Below are 14,904 nucleotides of genomic sequence, written 5' to 3'. Positions count from 1 at the left end.
GTACAAAACCTGCAAAACCATGACCTCCCGCTCACCTCCTGGAAAAAGTCTGTGAATGCACAGGTGAGAAATTAAATTCGAAAGATTTGGAAAGCCTACGCCACCAACCCGACTTCCCTAGACTGGACGCCTCCTATATCCTGAAAACCCAGCCTTACTTCGACCAAGCCTTGACAGTTCGAACCCGGAACAAAATCTCGTACATGAGGCTTCTTGCACTACCAGTCGCGGACTTAAATCCATCCTGGGCCCGGCGGGACAATCTAATCGCTTGTCGACTATGCAGCTACCAACTTGAATCCTGGTTTCACCTTTTGTGTTGCTGTCCAAAGTTGACCAGAGAGCGACAGTCTGGTTGTTCCCATTTGCAGGACTCCTGGTCTTAGACATTGCATAGAAGTCTCAGACCTGTGTTTTTCTGCCAAAACAGTACAAATTGCAGCCAGATTAAGGAAATTCACAGATTCAATCCTGGTTGCCCTTACAAATACAACCAAAGCCACCAGTAGCAATTAGATGGCCATCCAGCCAGAATTATAGAGACTCCACTGCTTATATAGCGAAATATAGGAAATACAATTAACTAAGTTTAGTAGGTCAACCGTGAATGCCAGACCAACCAAACGCATGGAACTGAGGCTACTATCCATAAATGTCCGCTTTTTTTCCCTTTCGTAGACACTTCTAACCGAGGGTTGGAAAAGATGAAGGTGTGCAATAAAACTAACACTAAACCGCTGCGTTAAAGGGCCTGTCTAATTTATAAAGGAACTATAGACGCAGCTGCTATTTCAATGTTGTACTAATGATTTTATAAACCTTAGTGAATCCAGACATTTTAGGTGGAATCTGCATGATGGTTATGTACTTTAGAATTGTGTTTTTTTGTGTGTGTTTTTATCCTTTTCTATTCTCCTCTTCTCTCTTTTCTATGTATGAAAATGCAGCAGATTGTAACCATTTTAATTAATTGAACAATGAACATATTCACAGTAACCCTGCTTAATGTGTCCTTTTTTTTGTTAATGAAAGTTACTGCCACTGATTTGGTCACTTTCACCATGTGTGCAACCCCCCTACTTCCTAGCAGTGCTCCACTCTCGATGCCTTTTTACCCTTGTCCTATTCCAGAGGGCGTATGTTAGTTCATATCAGGTGGGGGGGGGGGGGCTGAGCTGTGCCCGGTCTGTATACACTAGGGAGGTCAGCTGGACACTTGCACTTTGTTTTTGGCTTCAGCAGCTCATAAAGTGAAACAAAGCTGCAACTAGAATTTAAGTGTGTTCTCGGTATGGCTGTCCGGTACGCCTGCTTGTGTCAATACAGCGATGACCACTTTATACAGTGTGTGGGGCTGTGATGCAGCCTGGACGCCCAGACAGGCTACCCCAGCTGGGCAGCCCTAGGTCACCAGGTGGAAGGCTGGTCCTCCGCGGTGTCCTGAGCTAGTGGCCACAGTGCCTAGTCGCAGAAGGCCTCCGTGACAGTAGTGTTGAGAAGTAGGTTGACCACAGTGGCACATTGTGCAACCAGAAGCTTTCTGGCTTGATGACTCCACATATGTGAGGGCAAGTGTGGTGCCAAGGGAGCAGCGCGGAGGGTCTATAGTGCCCCGTGGGCAGAGGAGCTGTGCTCAGTGCCGCTGGAGGCAGGGCGGAATGTAGTGATACAGCAAGAAAACATTGATTCTCAAGCATGTTTTTTGACCCTTCGTAAGCGATTAACTGATATCCTGGTGCACAGAGTGACTGATGAATAGGAGAAAAACTCCAGATGTTTAAAAATATTAAAGTTTTCTTTTGCTGTTTTTCCCTAGGATCACTCAGATTGGAATCCATCTACATTGAAGCAGAGCTGGGTTGCATCTTTACCTCCAGAAGAAGCTTCTGGTCTTGTGCTGGTCTGACACGAGCTGAAGGGACTGGTTGCAACTGGCGACTCCCCTGAGAGTGGGCGCTGGATGCGGGCGCAGGCTGATGATGGTGACCATGAAGAGTCCCCTGTCCAGCCCGCCCGCCTCGCCAGTGAGCTGTGATGGACTTCCATTGCTCCCTCCACCACCTCCTCCTCCGCCTGCACTGCCCTTTCCAGAAGACTCCAGTATCCCTCTACCACCGCCTCCCCCGCCTTCGCCTCCTCCCCTCCCCTTGTCGTTCCTCCCTCTTCCTCCGCCGCCGCCTCCCCCTCCCCCTTCACTGCCTTTACCACCACTTTTCCACAGTGGGAATGCCATCCCTCCCCCTCCATTGCCTCCTCCCAGGAACATATTTGCAGGAACCCGGTCCCCAGGTGGAACTCTTCTAAGGAACGGGGAGAATCGGCGTTCCAAGCTGCGGAACTTTAACTGGGACACCATCCCAGAGGAGAAGGTGAGGGGCAAGCCGAACATCTGGACTTTGAGCAACTGCGTTGATGACTTCCAACTGGATGTACAACACATGGAGGAGCTGTTCGGGCAGAAAGAGGAGCAGCGGAAGATGACGACGCGGAGGAGCTTCCGTGCTCGGTATGCGCAGGAACAACAGAGTGCAGCGGTGAGTACCTGATTCTCTTCACTAACACCCTTGAGAAATGGTGGACAATCTTAGAAAGCAAATAATTGAGACCGTGTGTGATTGGTTGAAAGACTGCAAATGACTCCTCCAAAGACCAGGTCTCCTCTGACCATGGATGTGCAATTCTCTTCTCCTGATAAATTCTATTGTAGTCCAAGATTTCTTTCAACGCTTTAGGCTAGAAGGTCCTGGGTTAGCCTCCCAAAAGCAACATTTCCTGTACTTCACTCCTATAGGGAAGGAGGTTGGGTGTAAATGACCAAAATGGAGCCTTGCAGAATCTTTGTAACCCTTTGACGGTCTTGTAAACCAGTTTTGTTGGTAAATAAATCTTTGTGTTCACGTTCAGATTCTGAAAGGCTAGTCTCTTTCGCTTTGTTTTTAAAAGTGTTGATTGTTGGAAATTATGATGTGGTTTGACTGTATATATGATAGTCTTTGTATACAGATGCCCAGCGCGTGGTCCTCGGTGTCCATGAAAACTGAGCCATTCTGCCAATGGCATAAAAGAAAAGTACCCTTTTACCGCTAAACTGTCCCCGGTTTAATGGAGATGCTCCTGCTGTCTAGGCGCGCCGACACGTGTCATCATGCTCTCATCAGATCTTTATTTTCCTCCTCTGCTGCAGTGTGGACTCCATGGTCCCTTCACGATTTAAAGTTTTTAGACTCAACCTGCCCACTGGGTATGCACTATGATTTACTTTTTAGCAAAGCCCTCTTGAGTGTTGTCGTTTTCCGCTGTAGGTTTGTCTCGTAGATCAGCTGTTGCTGACCAGTCCTGGACTACAACCAGAAGTGACCTCCTCCTTGGCAAGAGGATCTTCTTTCATTGAACTTGCGTCTTACCTTCTGGTCAGCCAGACTTGTTGCCTCCATCGCAGTAGACTGGATTGCGTCCAATGATTGGGTTTCTTTAGTATCTGGTCCCTGGACCCTTGCGACTGCCTTTGAGTTGCAATTTATCCAATCCCTCTTGAGCGCTGGCCTTCTCCCTCCTGTAATGCCCCAATAGTTGCCACTGATCAGAATCGCTGTGCATTAAAAAGGCTTTGAGCAGCTGCTGCCCGGTGTTGTTTCACGAGTACTGTTTGACCAGAGTGTGTTTTGACCTGATCATGTGCTACATCAACCGTGAGGCCTCCCCTGGGGAAGTCTGAGATGGACAAATGTTGCAGCACCGCGTGCATCGACTACAGACTAGAGCATGGGCCTTCCAGTCTTAACTTTCAAATATGAGAGGGGGATGGATTTGTATCAGCCAATGGGTGAAGAGCTCTTCTGCTCATGTTGGATTCCCTCATCTTGTGCCCAACCCTTCTAGATGGTGGTCATTGGCGCCAATCCACAGTCCGCATGTGTCGGCCTCGCTCATGGCAGATACCAGCCGACGCGTAGACCGGTTGTCCAGCACCGCAGACCCCAGAAGCGTAGACTATTCTGACAGACGTCCGGGAGAATGGAGACGACTTTGTTCTTAAGAAGTTCCCTGAAGCCTCAGAGTCTGGAATCAGCTTCTGACTTTGGACCGGTTTCCATCTCTAGCGACATGATTCCAGATTCCATATGACGCAAAGATGAGACTGACAGAGGTATGGTGCACAGTGCCTCGCTGCCTTTAATGACCTCTATCCTGTGTGTGTCGCGGTCAGTTTGGACCATCACGCTAGGTCGCTCACATGCTTCAGCTAATATTGGTAAAATGCAGAATTCCCTTCATTTTCAATCCTGGAGTCTGTTTTACGTGCAGTTTGCATGTACACTTCATCCAGCCCAATTAACAGAGTGGACACCTTATTTTGCACACAGTGCAGAGGTGCATGCTGGGCCAGGAGTGGGGGGCGTGGATGGGGTTTGCTCTCTAATGCATGTTGTGCCATAACCACCATTGGAATCTAGATTAGCACGAGAAGGGACACGAGGGCCGATCACATTTTATTTTTTGTAAAATTCATAGAAAATTTTCTTGGGTATTAACTTTAGAACCTGCAGTTCCAAATTTGAGTAAGTAAAATATGCTGTTTGCAATTTTTCTGATAATTCAGTTTCAATATCATGCAGCACATTTTATTTCCCAGGGAGCAGCGCGCTGAAGGCAGCTTTAAGACATGTTTGCAGCTCTGCAGCCCTTGCCTGAGGAAAAGACCCCCTCGCATTCCAGCTCTTCACCCCCACTTCCTCTATGCACCCCTTTCAACCTTCTTTCCAGATCTGAAATCGGTTTCTCCTTAGTTCCTTCGTCTGATTCTTACCTCGTTGGTTGGGGGTCACGATGTGAGAACCCGGAGTGTGTGCCAGAGAGGCTTCCTTGACTAGTATGGTAGCCGGTCCTGCTTGGAAACGTTTACACTATGAACAATGGCTCCTGAAGCAATTACTTCAACACTTGTCTCTGTTGGAAAGACTCAAGGAGCAGAAAGTGAGGAAATCTCAAACCTCAGTATAACAATGTAGATTTATTTGTCAATGAGCAGGTCAATTGACCTACAGGCATGAGTTAAAATCAGTTTTAATCACTCAGTTGTCACGTTAATTCAATACTGAAAAAACAATGATATATTGCAGCAAATGCACATATATGTTAAGTGGTGAACCAGTATTGCAATGCACAGGTGCATGTGTTTAAACCACTGGGCATAGTTTAAAGTCTAGACCATATCAATGAGTTGTTGGCAAGTTAACACTTAAAATGTGGGTGGCAAGAAGCGAAGGGCGTGCCGACGTTTCGGTCAGTAAATGAATAAGTGAGGCCATCTTCAGGGAAATATGCTTGGCGAAATGGCTGACCTCAATTTCTAAATGAGAAAATTAAAATAACAGATTAGACTGTAAGCCGAGAACACAGAAGGGCCAATGTGTGAACAGACTTGTTTACAAGTGGCTTGCATTCCCCAAGTGAGACCGGAAGGCGAAGCATCGCATTAAGAAAGAAAAGGGTGTGCCACTCTTTCTCTTGCAAAACACTTGTAGGCCTTCTCAGGCGCAATAAGGCACCACTACCTTCCCCTACTCCAGGCAGATGTTGACTAGACGTGTTTTGGAAAACCAGGCTCGCTGGTTGTTTTTGGTCTTTCGGTTCTATAATAAATACACCATTTTTGCTTGAAAGCTATCCATCAACATAGACCTGTATGTGTCATAAACAGTGAAATGCGCTTTTCGAGGTTACCAGTCATAGATGCTATTCATGACCAATACAAACTTTATTAAAGATGGTTTGAAAAAAACTCACTCCAGTAAGATTGCATGGGGCAGAAGGACAAAAGCCGCATCTAGAAATGGGTCCTCCCATGTAAACTGGAATAGACCCCAAAGAAGCTACTGACCGAACGCTAAATACACAAACTTAAGTAGCAGAGCATAGTTTTCAAAGGGAAGCAAATGTAAAATAAGCAGAACCTGGTCCCCCTGCACAGTTCTCAAGACACCCTCTGGGTGCGATGATTGTGCACCACTTCCTGTGAGGTGTCTGTGCACCTCCCAAGAGTTAGTCTGAGCCTGCACAAACTCCAATAATATGGCGTGGGTGCAGGAAGAAAGGCATTCCCATGTAAATGAGGGAATATTTCCCACCTCATGCAATTTAGGAAACTTCCCAGAGTGACCTTACTAGCGCAAAACATGCATCTTTTAAGTGTCTATTGTAGAAGAGAAGCCCAAGCATGTACAGCTACTTTTGCGAAAGTACCCCGGCACACAAAGTGCACACACTTCCATGTTCATCCTCCAGATGCTTGCTCTTTTTCCACTTTTTAGGAGGGGTGGATGAGGGCTGCTAACTTTCAAATAACTTTACTCAAAATAAAAAGTCATAACCATAGATTAGGACAATCTATGTAAACATTAAAATCTCAAAGTTGTACATTATGTTAACGAGCTAGCTATTTAAGTTTTGTATTTTGAGGATGGAAGGGATATTGGGAAAGGTCAATTTCGGAGACCGTATAACAATAAATAGGCAATAAAAATATAAACAATAGAGGGGGCGTGGCCAGCAACATGGCCAGTTAGGACGTGCTCCGCGCTAGCTCCTGGCGAGCTGTCCTAGATCCGTCGAACTACCGTTCGGGGGTGAAATAACCCCGTGATAGACCCGACACACCTGGGAGTCTGCAACTATTGAGAGGAGACTCTGCTTCGATTCTTCTTTTGTGTTGAGGTGATTAATCTGTCTCCAATCGTCGCCAATTTATGTGGTGTCTTCTTATATGTAAATAATCAAACTGGAAACAAGAAGTCTTCTGCGTAGGTTTTATTAAACCTCAGCCACAAACGTTCAGAGTCAACTGACTCAAATCACAGTCAACATTCTAGAATACAGCATGTCAGCAAAGAATTATGAGACACAGGAATAAGGTAATTTAAAGAAACAAGGGAGAAATAATAAGAGAAATAATAAGTGAGGCATAACATCACAATATGTGCCAGGGGTACGGAGGAACAGACAAAGACAGCGGACCGCACCCGAGAGCCTAACTGAAGATGGTGGCCGGGCCTTGAGTGACGGCAGTGGGCCCTGAGTTTGAAGCTGCGGGGGTGCCCGAAACCCGGAGGACAGAGGAGGCGGCGGTGCTACGGGGCCTAGAGCCGCCAAGGTACGGAGCCTGTTTAATCAGGGACGGATGCGGGGCAGCTCCGCAGAAGTCCCGGACCCGCTGATTCCCTGGAGGTGCGCTGCGGAGCTGGAGACGGGCGGACCGCGCCAAGGTCCGGCCCCGGGAGGCCTGTGCGACACCCCGGAGACGCGGCTGCGGAGTGGGGTTGGCTTTAGTGGTGGCATCGGTGGTTGAAGTCTGGGCCTGCGCCGTCGGTACAGGTGGATCCGCGACCGGAGCACGTGCCCAGAGCCCCCCACCCCAAGGAAGCAGGTTAGTGAGGGCAACGCCGGGAGGGCGCAGGCCTGTGATCTGCAGAAAGGACCTTGGGGCAGACTGAGTGCGGCGTGATCCTGCCCTGGCGACGACTGTGAGACGCCCTGGAGGCATGCTGGAAGAGTGGAGCAGGGACTAGAGGTGGCGCCCAGAGCGGTACGAGTGTTTTCAGTTCAGGACAGTGTGGGGACGCAGTTGGGGAGGGTTTGTGGTGGGTGAGGGGGGCTTTTGGGGGTAGGGGGGTTGGTCATGTCATCGGGGTCACATATGCCAAACTACAGAACATTCCACGTAAGACGCGACAGTCCACACATATTGACAGTCCGTGGCGGGATGTTGGATAGACGAGTAAACACACGACTGGGCTTAGAGGGCTTCTCCATACTGATGTGGAATGTGAATGGTCTGGGCAGTAAGCTCAAACGGGGCCTAGTGAATGCACACGTGAAAAGACTGAGCCCCGACATCATTCTGCTACAAGAAACGCACCTCATGGGCACTAACTGCGGCTTTCTGGCGAGGGGGCGCTTTACAGTTTTAGCACATGCAGGCTTTACAAAGGGTTCGAGAGGGGTCACCATTCTGATACGAAAGAACCAACCATTCAAGGTATCCCGTACCTGGACAGACCTCCAAGGGACATATGTGGGGGTAAGAGGCACTTGGAGGAAGAAGTATACAATCGTATTGGCGTACGCACCTCCTAAATTGCGAGCGGACACACTGAAAGGGGTTACGGAGGTCCTACTCAATACAATACAGGTGTTGGGAAGAGATTTTAATGACGTGATGGCCCCGTCCCTGGACAGAACAGGGGATGGATCTAGGGATCAGGCCCCAACCTCTCTATCTACCACAATCAATGCTATAGGGTTGACGGATGTCTGGAGGTGGCTCCACCCGGAGGACAGGAAGTATTCCTTCTTCTCTGGAGCACACAAGATCTATTCTAGACTGGACTATATATTTCTGGCCCGTCACGTAGTGTCGAGGAGTGATGTAGCGGAATACACAGCCAGGGGGATATCGGACCATTCTCTGCTCATGGTCTAGGTAGGGGGGAAGATGTTACAACGAGAGGGCTCTTGGAGGTTGGCGGCATGGGACCTGCAGAACCAGGCCGTATTGAAGGGTCTCAGGGCTGACGTCAAAGTCTATATGGCCGAGAACATGGGTTCCGTCTCCTCCAAGGTGGTTTTGTGGGAGGCTTTTAAGACCGTCATGAGGGATAGAGCCCAGAATAGGTTGGCGGAGAAGAACCGAGAGGCCCGGAGAGAGCTTGAGATGCTGGAAGCCCGGATACCAGAACTAGAAAAGGAATACCAGGGTAGTAGGGACCCGAAGATTCTCCGTAGAATGACAGATACTCAAAGTCAATATAGAGACCTCGTGATGGGCGAGGCCAAAACACAGGCGCTGGTGACACTGCACCGTCTGTATGACATAGGAGATAAATCAGGCAAACTGCTGGCATGGTTGAGTAGGAAGGAGAGATGCCCGATGGGTAGAACAAGTCAGGGACAGGCAAGGGAACCTCAGTGTCGGACGCCCAGATAGCGGAGGCTTTCGCTACACATTACCGTTTATTTTATGAGGCGAGGGACCTGGGAACACAGGAAAATGCCATGCACTATATGGAACACCTTGAGCTTCCGGTGCTGGCCGACACCGACTTGGCCGAGCTAGAGACCCCTATGACGCTAGAGGAAGTTAAGAAGGGGGCCATAGCCAAGCTACGTGCGGGGAAGTCACCTGGCCCAAATGGGTTCTGGGCAGAGTTTTTTAAGAAAATGGCAGACCTCCTGGCTATTTATTTAGTGTATCTTGTATAGCGCACGGCTACCCCAACGGGGTGTCCCGGCGCTCGTTGTATGTGAGTATAATGATTTACTGGCTCTTGTTGAAGTTTAACAGAATAAGAATGATTTTACAGCTGGCTAGTCACCTCCTGGGCCTTTTTGAAGGGGCGGTACAAGATGGGGAGCTCCCCTCAGACCTTCGAATGGCTACGATCGTCCCTATATTTAAGGAAGGTAAACCGCCGGATGATTGCTCTTCATATCGTCCTATATCGCTTTTGAATATCGAGGTGAAGTTACTGGCGACGGTACTTGCACTCAGGTTACGGAAGGTAATCCCTGAATTGGTCCACCTGGATCAGACTGGGTTCCTCCTGGGTAGGGCCACTAGATTCAATCTCCGCCGGACTCGCAACTGGTTGCAGGAAGTGGGCAGGAGGCGGGACCCCCACTGGTTTCCCTCACTAGACCCTGAAAAAGCGTTTGACGCGGTGCACTGGCCCTTCTTGGAGGGAGTCCTAGTACGGTTCTGCTTTTTCCCAAAATTCAGACAATGGATTCAGCTTCTGTATACAGACCCTAGAGCCAGGGTCAAGGTAAATGGAAGCTGTCCTTTGACTCTCTGACTTCCCGGTACGGCGGGGAACTAGGCAGGGAATGCCCCCTATCACCTTTGCTTTTCACGCTGACGTTTGAGGTTCTTGCTGCGGCGGTCCGGCAACACTCTGACATTAGAGGTTTTCGATTAGGGCCACTGGATGTCGCGGAGGAGAAAATATCCCTCTACGCGGACGATGTTCTTCTCTACATCACGCATCCAGAAACGACGATACCGACGCTCTTTGCAGAGCTGGAACGGTACGGAGCGCATGCTGGTTATAGGATTAACTGGCACAAGTCTGTCTTGTACGACTCTAGCGGCCAAGAGTTGTGGATAAACCTCCCGACTAGGCTACAGATGACCGTCGAGGGATTCATGTATCTGGGAGTGTTTGTGACACTAGATCGGAAATGCTCGTATGCCAAGAATGTCGTACATGTAGTGCGTACTTTTATAGAAGACTCGGCTAGATGGAGGCTTCTATCCCTCACGCTGCTGGGTCGGGCGGCCATGTTCAAAATGATGACGTTGCCCAAACTCCTCTACGTTTTCCAAAATGAATACTACCCTCTCCCCCGGAGGGTGTTCAGGGAACTGAACTCGGAAGTTCGTACCTTTCTGTGGCTGGGCAGACAGTCTAGAGTAGCATTGTTGACTCTGCAGAGGCACCAATACAGTGGCGGGATCTCACTTCCCAATATCGAGGCTTACTACTGGGTGGAACACCTGGTAATAATAATAATACAGACTTTTGTAAAGCGTGAACAGCTACCTCAACTAGGAGGTGTCCCAGCTCATTAATGAATGGTTCCATGCCCCGATCATGCACCCCACGTATGCCTTGGAAAGACATGCAATGGGCACCCGCCCGTATAGCTACTATCTTTATGGGGGCAAAGGGAGGGGACGGTTACTGCCTGCCACCAGACTGACATTGATCTGGTACATACCGAGCAGAATTATAGGCTGGGAGAAAAGGCCCACTAAACAAACTCCTCTGTGGCATTCCACATGGCTGCGAGAACTGAATAATCTAAAGGGGTTCAGAACTTGGGATGATATAGGGATTTCGACAGTAGGGGACGTGACCACAAGAGGGGTGCTGAAATCATTCCCAGCCTTGAGGGCGGAATTTGGCCTCCTCCCCACGCAATATCTGAAATATGCTCAGCTACGGCATGCGTGGCGAGCAGAGGAGATGCTGGAGACCACACTCCCTGAATATGCCCCTCTGGAAGGTCGACTACTGCAAGAGCAAATACCTGAGAAGGCAGTTTCACTCACATATAGGACCCTTATGAACAACATGCCGGCCTGACTGGTCACCCTCCAGGAGTAAATGGGAGGAGGATGTGGGAGAGATGGACTCCGTAGATTGGGACACAGTCTCGACTTAATAGCCACCTCCCTTGGGTGCATGAGAACTAAGGCTAATACAATGTAATGTCCTACATAGGACCTATTTTGATAGGGTACGACTACATAAAATAGGGAGGATAGGAGATACGAATTGCCTCCGGTGTGATATGGCACTGCTGACTGGGATGTGGACAGCGCCAGTGAACTGTTATGAACCACAGACTGCTGTTTTATTTCTAATGAAGTGGCTGGGGGGGTGGGAGGGCTGTGGGGCGGGGTATGATGACCTACGATGATGTGATTCTATTGTTGTTTTTTGATAAAATGCAAATAAAAGTATTTTTTTTTAAATATATATATATACAACAGAGATAAATGGTTGCTAAATATAGCAAAACTAAGAGTTGGCAGAGAATGTAACCTCTTACTGCGGTTTAAAGTACTCTGAAAATGTACAACTGGCTTTTGGTGCAATGGAAGCCAAATAATTAACTAGTGGCAACCACTATGAATCGCTATTAACCGGTGGAAGAGCTTTGCAAAGGCTGTATCCAATCTATGATGATGGCAAACACTACTTCACCAAGCTTTGTATGAAATATTAGAAGAGCATTTGCAATTAATCGTGACTTGCTGAAAGGCTAGGATCAACATGAGAACTAATAGTTATGTATACCTAAGGAGGTATTATCAGTGGGGCTTCCTAAAATTGATTAAAGGTGAGAAAGAGCCTTGGATATCGAATTTTATTGTGAGTTGAGACCAAACCTTCCTCCAAAAGAATGCTGTTGGTGGACATTGAAAAAGGTGCATCAGGTCTCCGTTGGCATGACTGCATGACCAACAGGCAAGATCATCGGTCTTTGAGAATGTCGATATATAAATAGGAGTGTAACAAAGCCTGTGATATAAAACGTATAAAGACTGAGTAGCAGTGGCTGCTCTGGAAACCTTGTGAAGTCTTGACCATACTTTATTCCAGAAGGAGATTGGCCAAGCATATCCTAAATCTGCTTCCAGGTAGGTTCAGTTTTAACTCGCGATACATCCTGTGAAATGAAGAACTTGTAAATAGGAGGGGCTTTAGAAGTAGATGTAGGAAAAGTGTATAAAAGAAATGCAGGTGTGAGTGTGATAGGATCAGCCTGCAGCAAATGTACTATGCCTAGAATGACATTAATGAGGAGGGAAAACTTAAGCAAAAAAGTATGCAGACAATTTAATGATGCCTATTGTAGGAATGTGTGTGGTGTAATACCATCAGTTAAATACTACACCGATATTATACCTTTTTGCATCCAAGTGTTCCATTAGAAGGGTTTATTATAATTAAATATACCAGAAGGGAGACTGTAAAAAAGTTTCTAGACAATTTGCGGTTTGTAGCAAATTTTCAACAGGGAGTAGGTCTGCTCAAATAGTGGTAGAGGTGTAATATTATTCTTTGAAGAAAAAAGGGAGAACTTCCTTAGGTGAAAAAGGAGATAGGAAGGAGTATTCCATATCGAGCCATAAGGGAGTATGTAAGGAAGGAAGGTGATGTGGAAAGCCACTTAGAAGCTTGTGATTTATGATCTTGATCTTGAAGCTTTATGATCTGTCCGAAAGTCTGGAAAATGAGTGCTGCCTTCTGTCTTTTTGAGTTGTAAAGGATAGTCTGGATTTTTTATTGCGCCACCGAACTTTAGAAAGTATACAATCCAGTTTTTAAAAATATGTAAGGGGTATAAATACTGGTATCCCAGATAAGTTGCAAAGCAGAATATGAATTACCATCATTTTGATGGAGTCAAGATGACCCCACCTCAATTGGAATAAGGAATTCCTAGAAGCTATGAGTTTAAGACCTTCTTTCAAATTTATTGCAACAGATTTCTTAATAGAGTTGGCAAACCAAATACCAAGATATTTAATTTTAGAAGTGCTCCAATGGAAACCAGTAGAATCAAAACATTTTATGAACAAATTTAGAGATGGGTAAAACGTTAGTTTTGTTGAGTTACTCTTATATCCTGAATTTCATGAGTTAAACTGGGATAGTTTGATCAGGATTAGAGTTATTAAAAAAAAAAATCAAGTGCATACAAAGTTTCGGGTATTTATCTCCATATATGAAACCTGTTATGAGAGTACTGTCACAAAAATCGGGAGAGAAAGGGTTCAAGAGCTAAAACAAATATGGGGGGGGGGTTGGGGGTGTAACTGGCATCCCTGTCAAACTCCTCGTTGCAATTGAAAATATTGGAAACGTTTCCATTAACCAAGACAGAAGCTTGTAGACATTTATAATTTTGGTAATTAAGTGAATTGATATTGGGACCAAAGCCATGCCAAATAAGGTATTTTAGAAAAAAGGTCCAATGAATCCTATCAAAGATTTTTTTTGTATCTATAGCAACAGCAGCAAAAGGATAAGATAGATGAAATTTTAAGACATTAAAGAATAATCCAGAATTATCCAAAGGGAATCTACCTTTGACAACCAGATTTTTACTTGCTTATTAATTTGGGTAAAAATGTTTTGAGTCGAAGAGCTACTAATTTGGCAAAGATTTTGTCCACATAAACAAGAGAAATAGGCTGATTAATTTGTACCCTATGTGTGAGCTCGACCTTCCTTATGAATAAGGCATATAGTTGCTTCTTGAAAAATGCCTCCAGTCATACCACTGCTGTAGAAAAGTTTTTAAAGCTGAAGTTTAGGATGTAGTAATTGAGAAAAATGCAAATGAAATTCTACAGTAAAACCATCGGGCCAGGAGTTTTGCCAGTTTTAAGAGATTGGAGTGCTTTGAGAAGTTCTGAGATGGATAAATCAACCTCAAGAGATTCAAAATTTAGGTCATGATTAGGAGGAATGGCGTTTGCCAAATAAGCATCAAAAAGAGGAGGATGTGCAGGCGATTTTGGAGTATATACATTTTAATAGAATGTTGTAAATTCCTGGAAGATATCGTGATCCTTAAACACACGCTTCACCATCGAAGAGTTAATAGACTCATAATAGTGTGGCTTTCTGATCTTCAAATAATTAGCAAGGAGTTTTCCCACTTTATTATGACCTCCATAGCAGCAAGCGCTAGTATGGAGTAAAATAGGTGACACACGGTCTGTAGATATTTTATTAAAGTGAAGCTTAGCTTTAATGAGTTCTTGCAAGTTAGTTCCAGCGGCTGAGGCATAAAACAGATGCTCGAAGTGCTTTACAGCGGAAAGTAGTGATTTACATATTTTGGCAAATTCTTTTTTTTTTTTTCTTCTTTTAAACAAAGTGAAGTGCATAACCCGAGCTGCAGCTTTAAAAGTGTCCAATAAAAATTGAGGAGATGTACTAGTATCTGTGCATCTTAAAGAACTCTTCCGTAAAAGAACAAAAGGAAGAGGAGAAAGCTGAATCGAATAATAGAGAATTATTGAATCTCCATCTACTGGACTTGGGATGTACCGGAAGTAAATCTAGATCTGTGATAACTGGAGCGTGGTCAGAAATCACAATTGGTTCAATAGTGGAGCTGATTTTGGTATAATGGTTTGCTAACAAAAACGTGGTCAAGTCGTGCAAGAGACCCATAAGGCAGTGAATAAAGAGAGCGCTTTAGTTGATGGGTTACAGAATCTCCATACATCTACCAGGTGTTTTTGGAATCTCGTAAAATTAATAGGTTTGTATATTTTGTGGGGCATAAATTTAACCAGAGATTGCAATCAAATTATGGACC

At 46.0% G+C, this 14,904-nt stretch overlaps 1 protein-coding gene and 1 long non-coding RNA gene across 2 annotated transcripts in view; one reads left to right on the top strand and one right to left on the bottom strand.

Annotated features, from left to right (window-relative positions):
• Positions 1-14,904, bottom strand: part of LOC144773598 (uncharacterized) — a 435,153-nt gene that overhangs the window by 5,140 nt on the left and 415,109 nt on the right. The gene's annotated exons all lie outside the window — the stretch shown is intronic.
• LOC144773595 (FH2 domain-containing protein 1-like) overlaps positions 1,795-14,904 on the top strand; it is a 43,565-nt gene continuing 30,455 nt past the window's right edge. Inside the window, exon 1 of the mRNA XM_078658723.1 lies at positions 1,795-2,534. Coding sequence (XP_078514849.1) covers positions 1,977-2,534 — 558 coding nt within the window. The 5' untranslated portion in view covers positions 1,795-1,976. The remainder of the gene's footprint in view (positions 2,535-14,904) is intronic.

Source organism: Lissotriton helveticus, chromosome 8 (assembly GCF_964261635.1).
Source record: "Lissotriton helveticus chromosome 8, aLisHel1.1, whole genome shotgun sequence".
NCBI lineage: Eukaryota > Metazoa > Chordata > Amphibia > Caudata > Salamandridae > Lissotriton > Lissotriton helveticus.
This window is presented reverse-complemented; position numbering and strand designations above follow the sequence as displayed.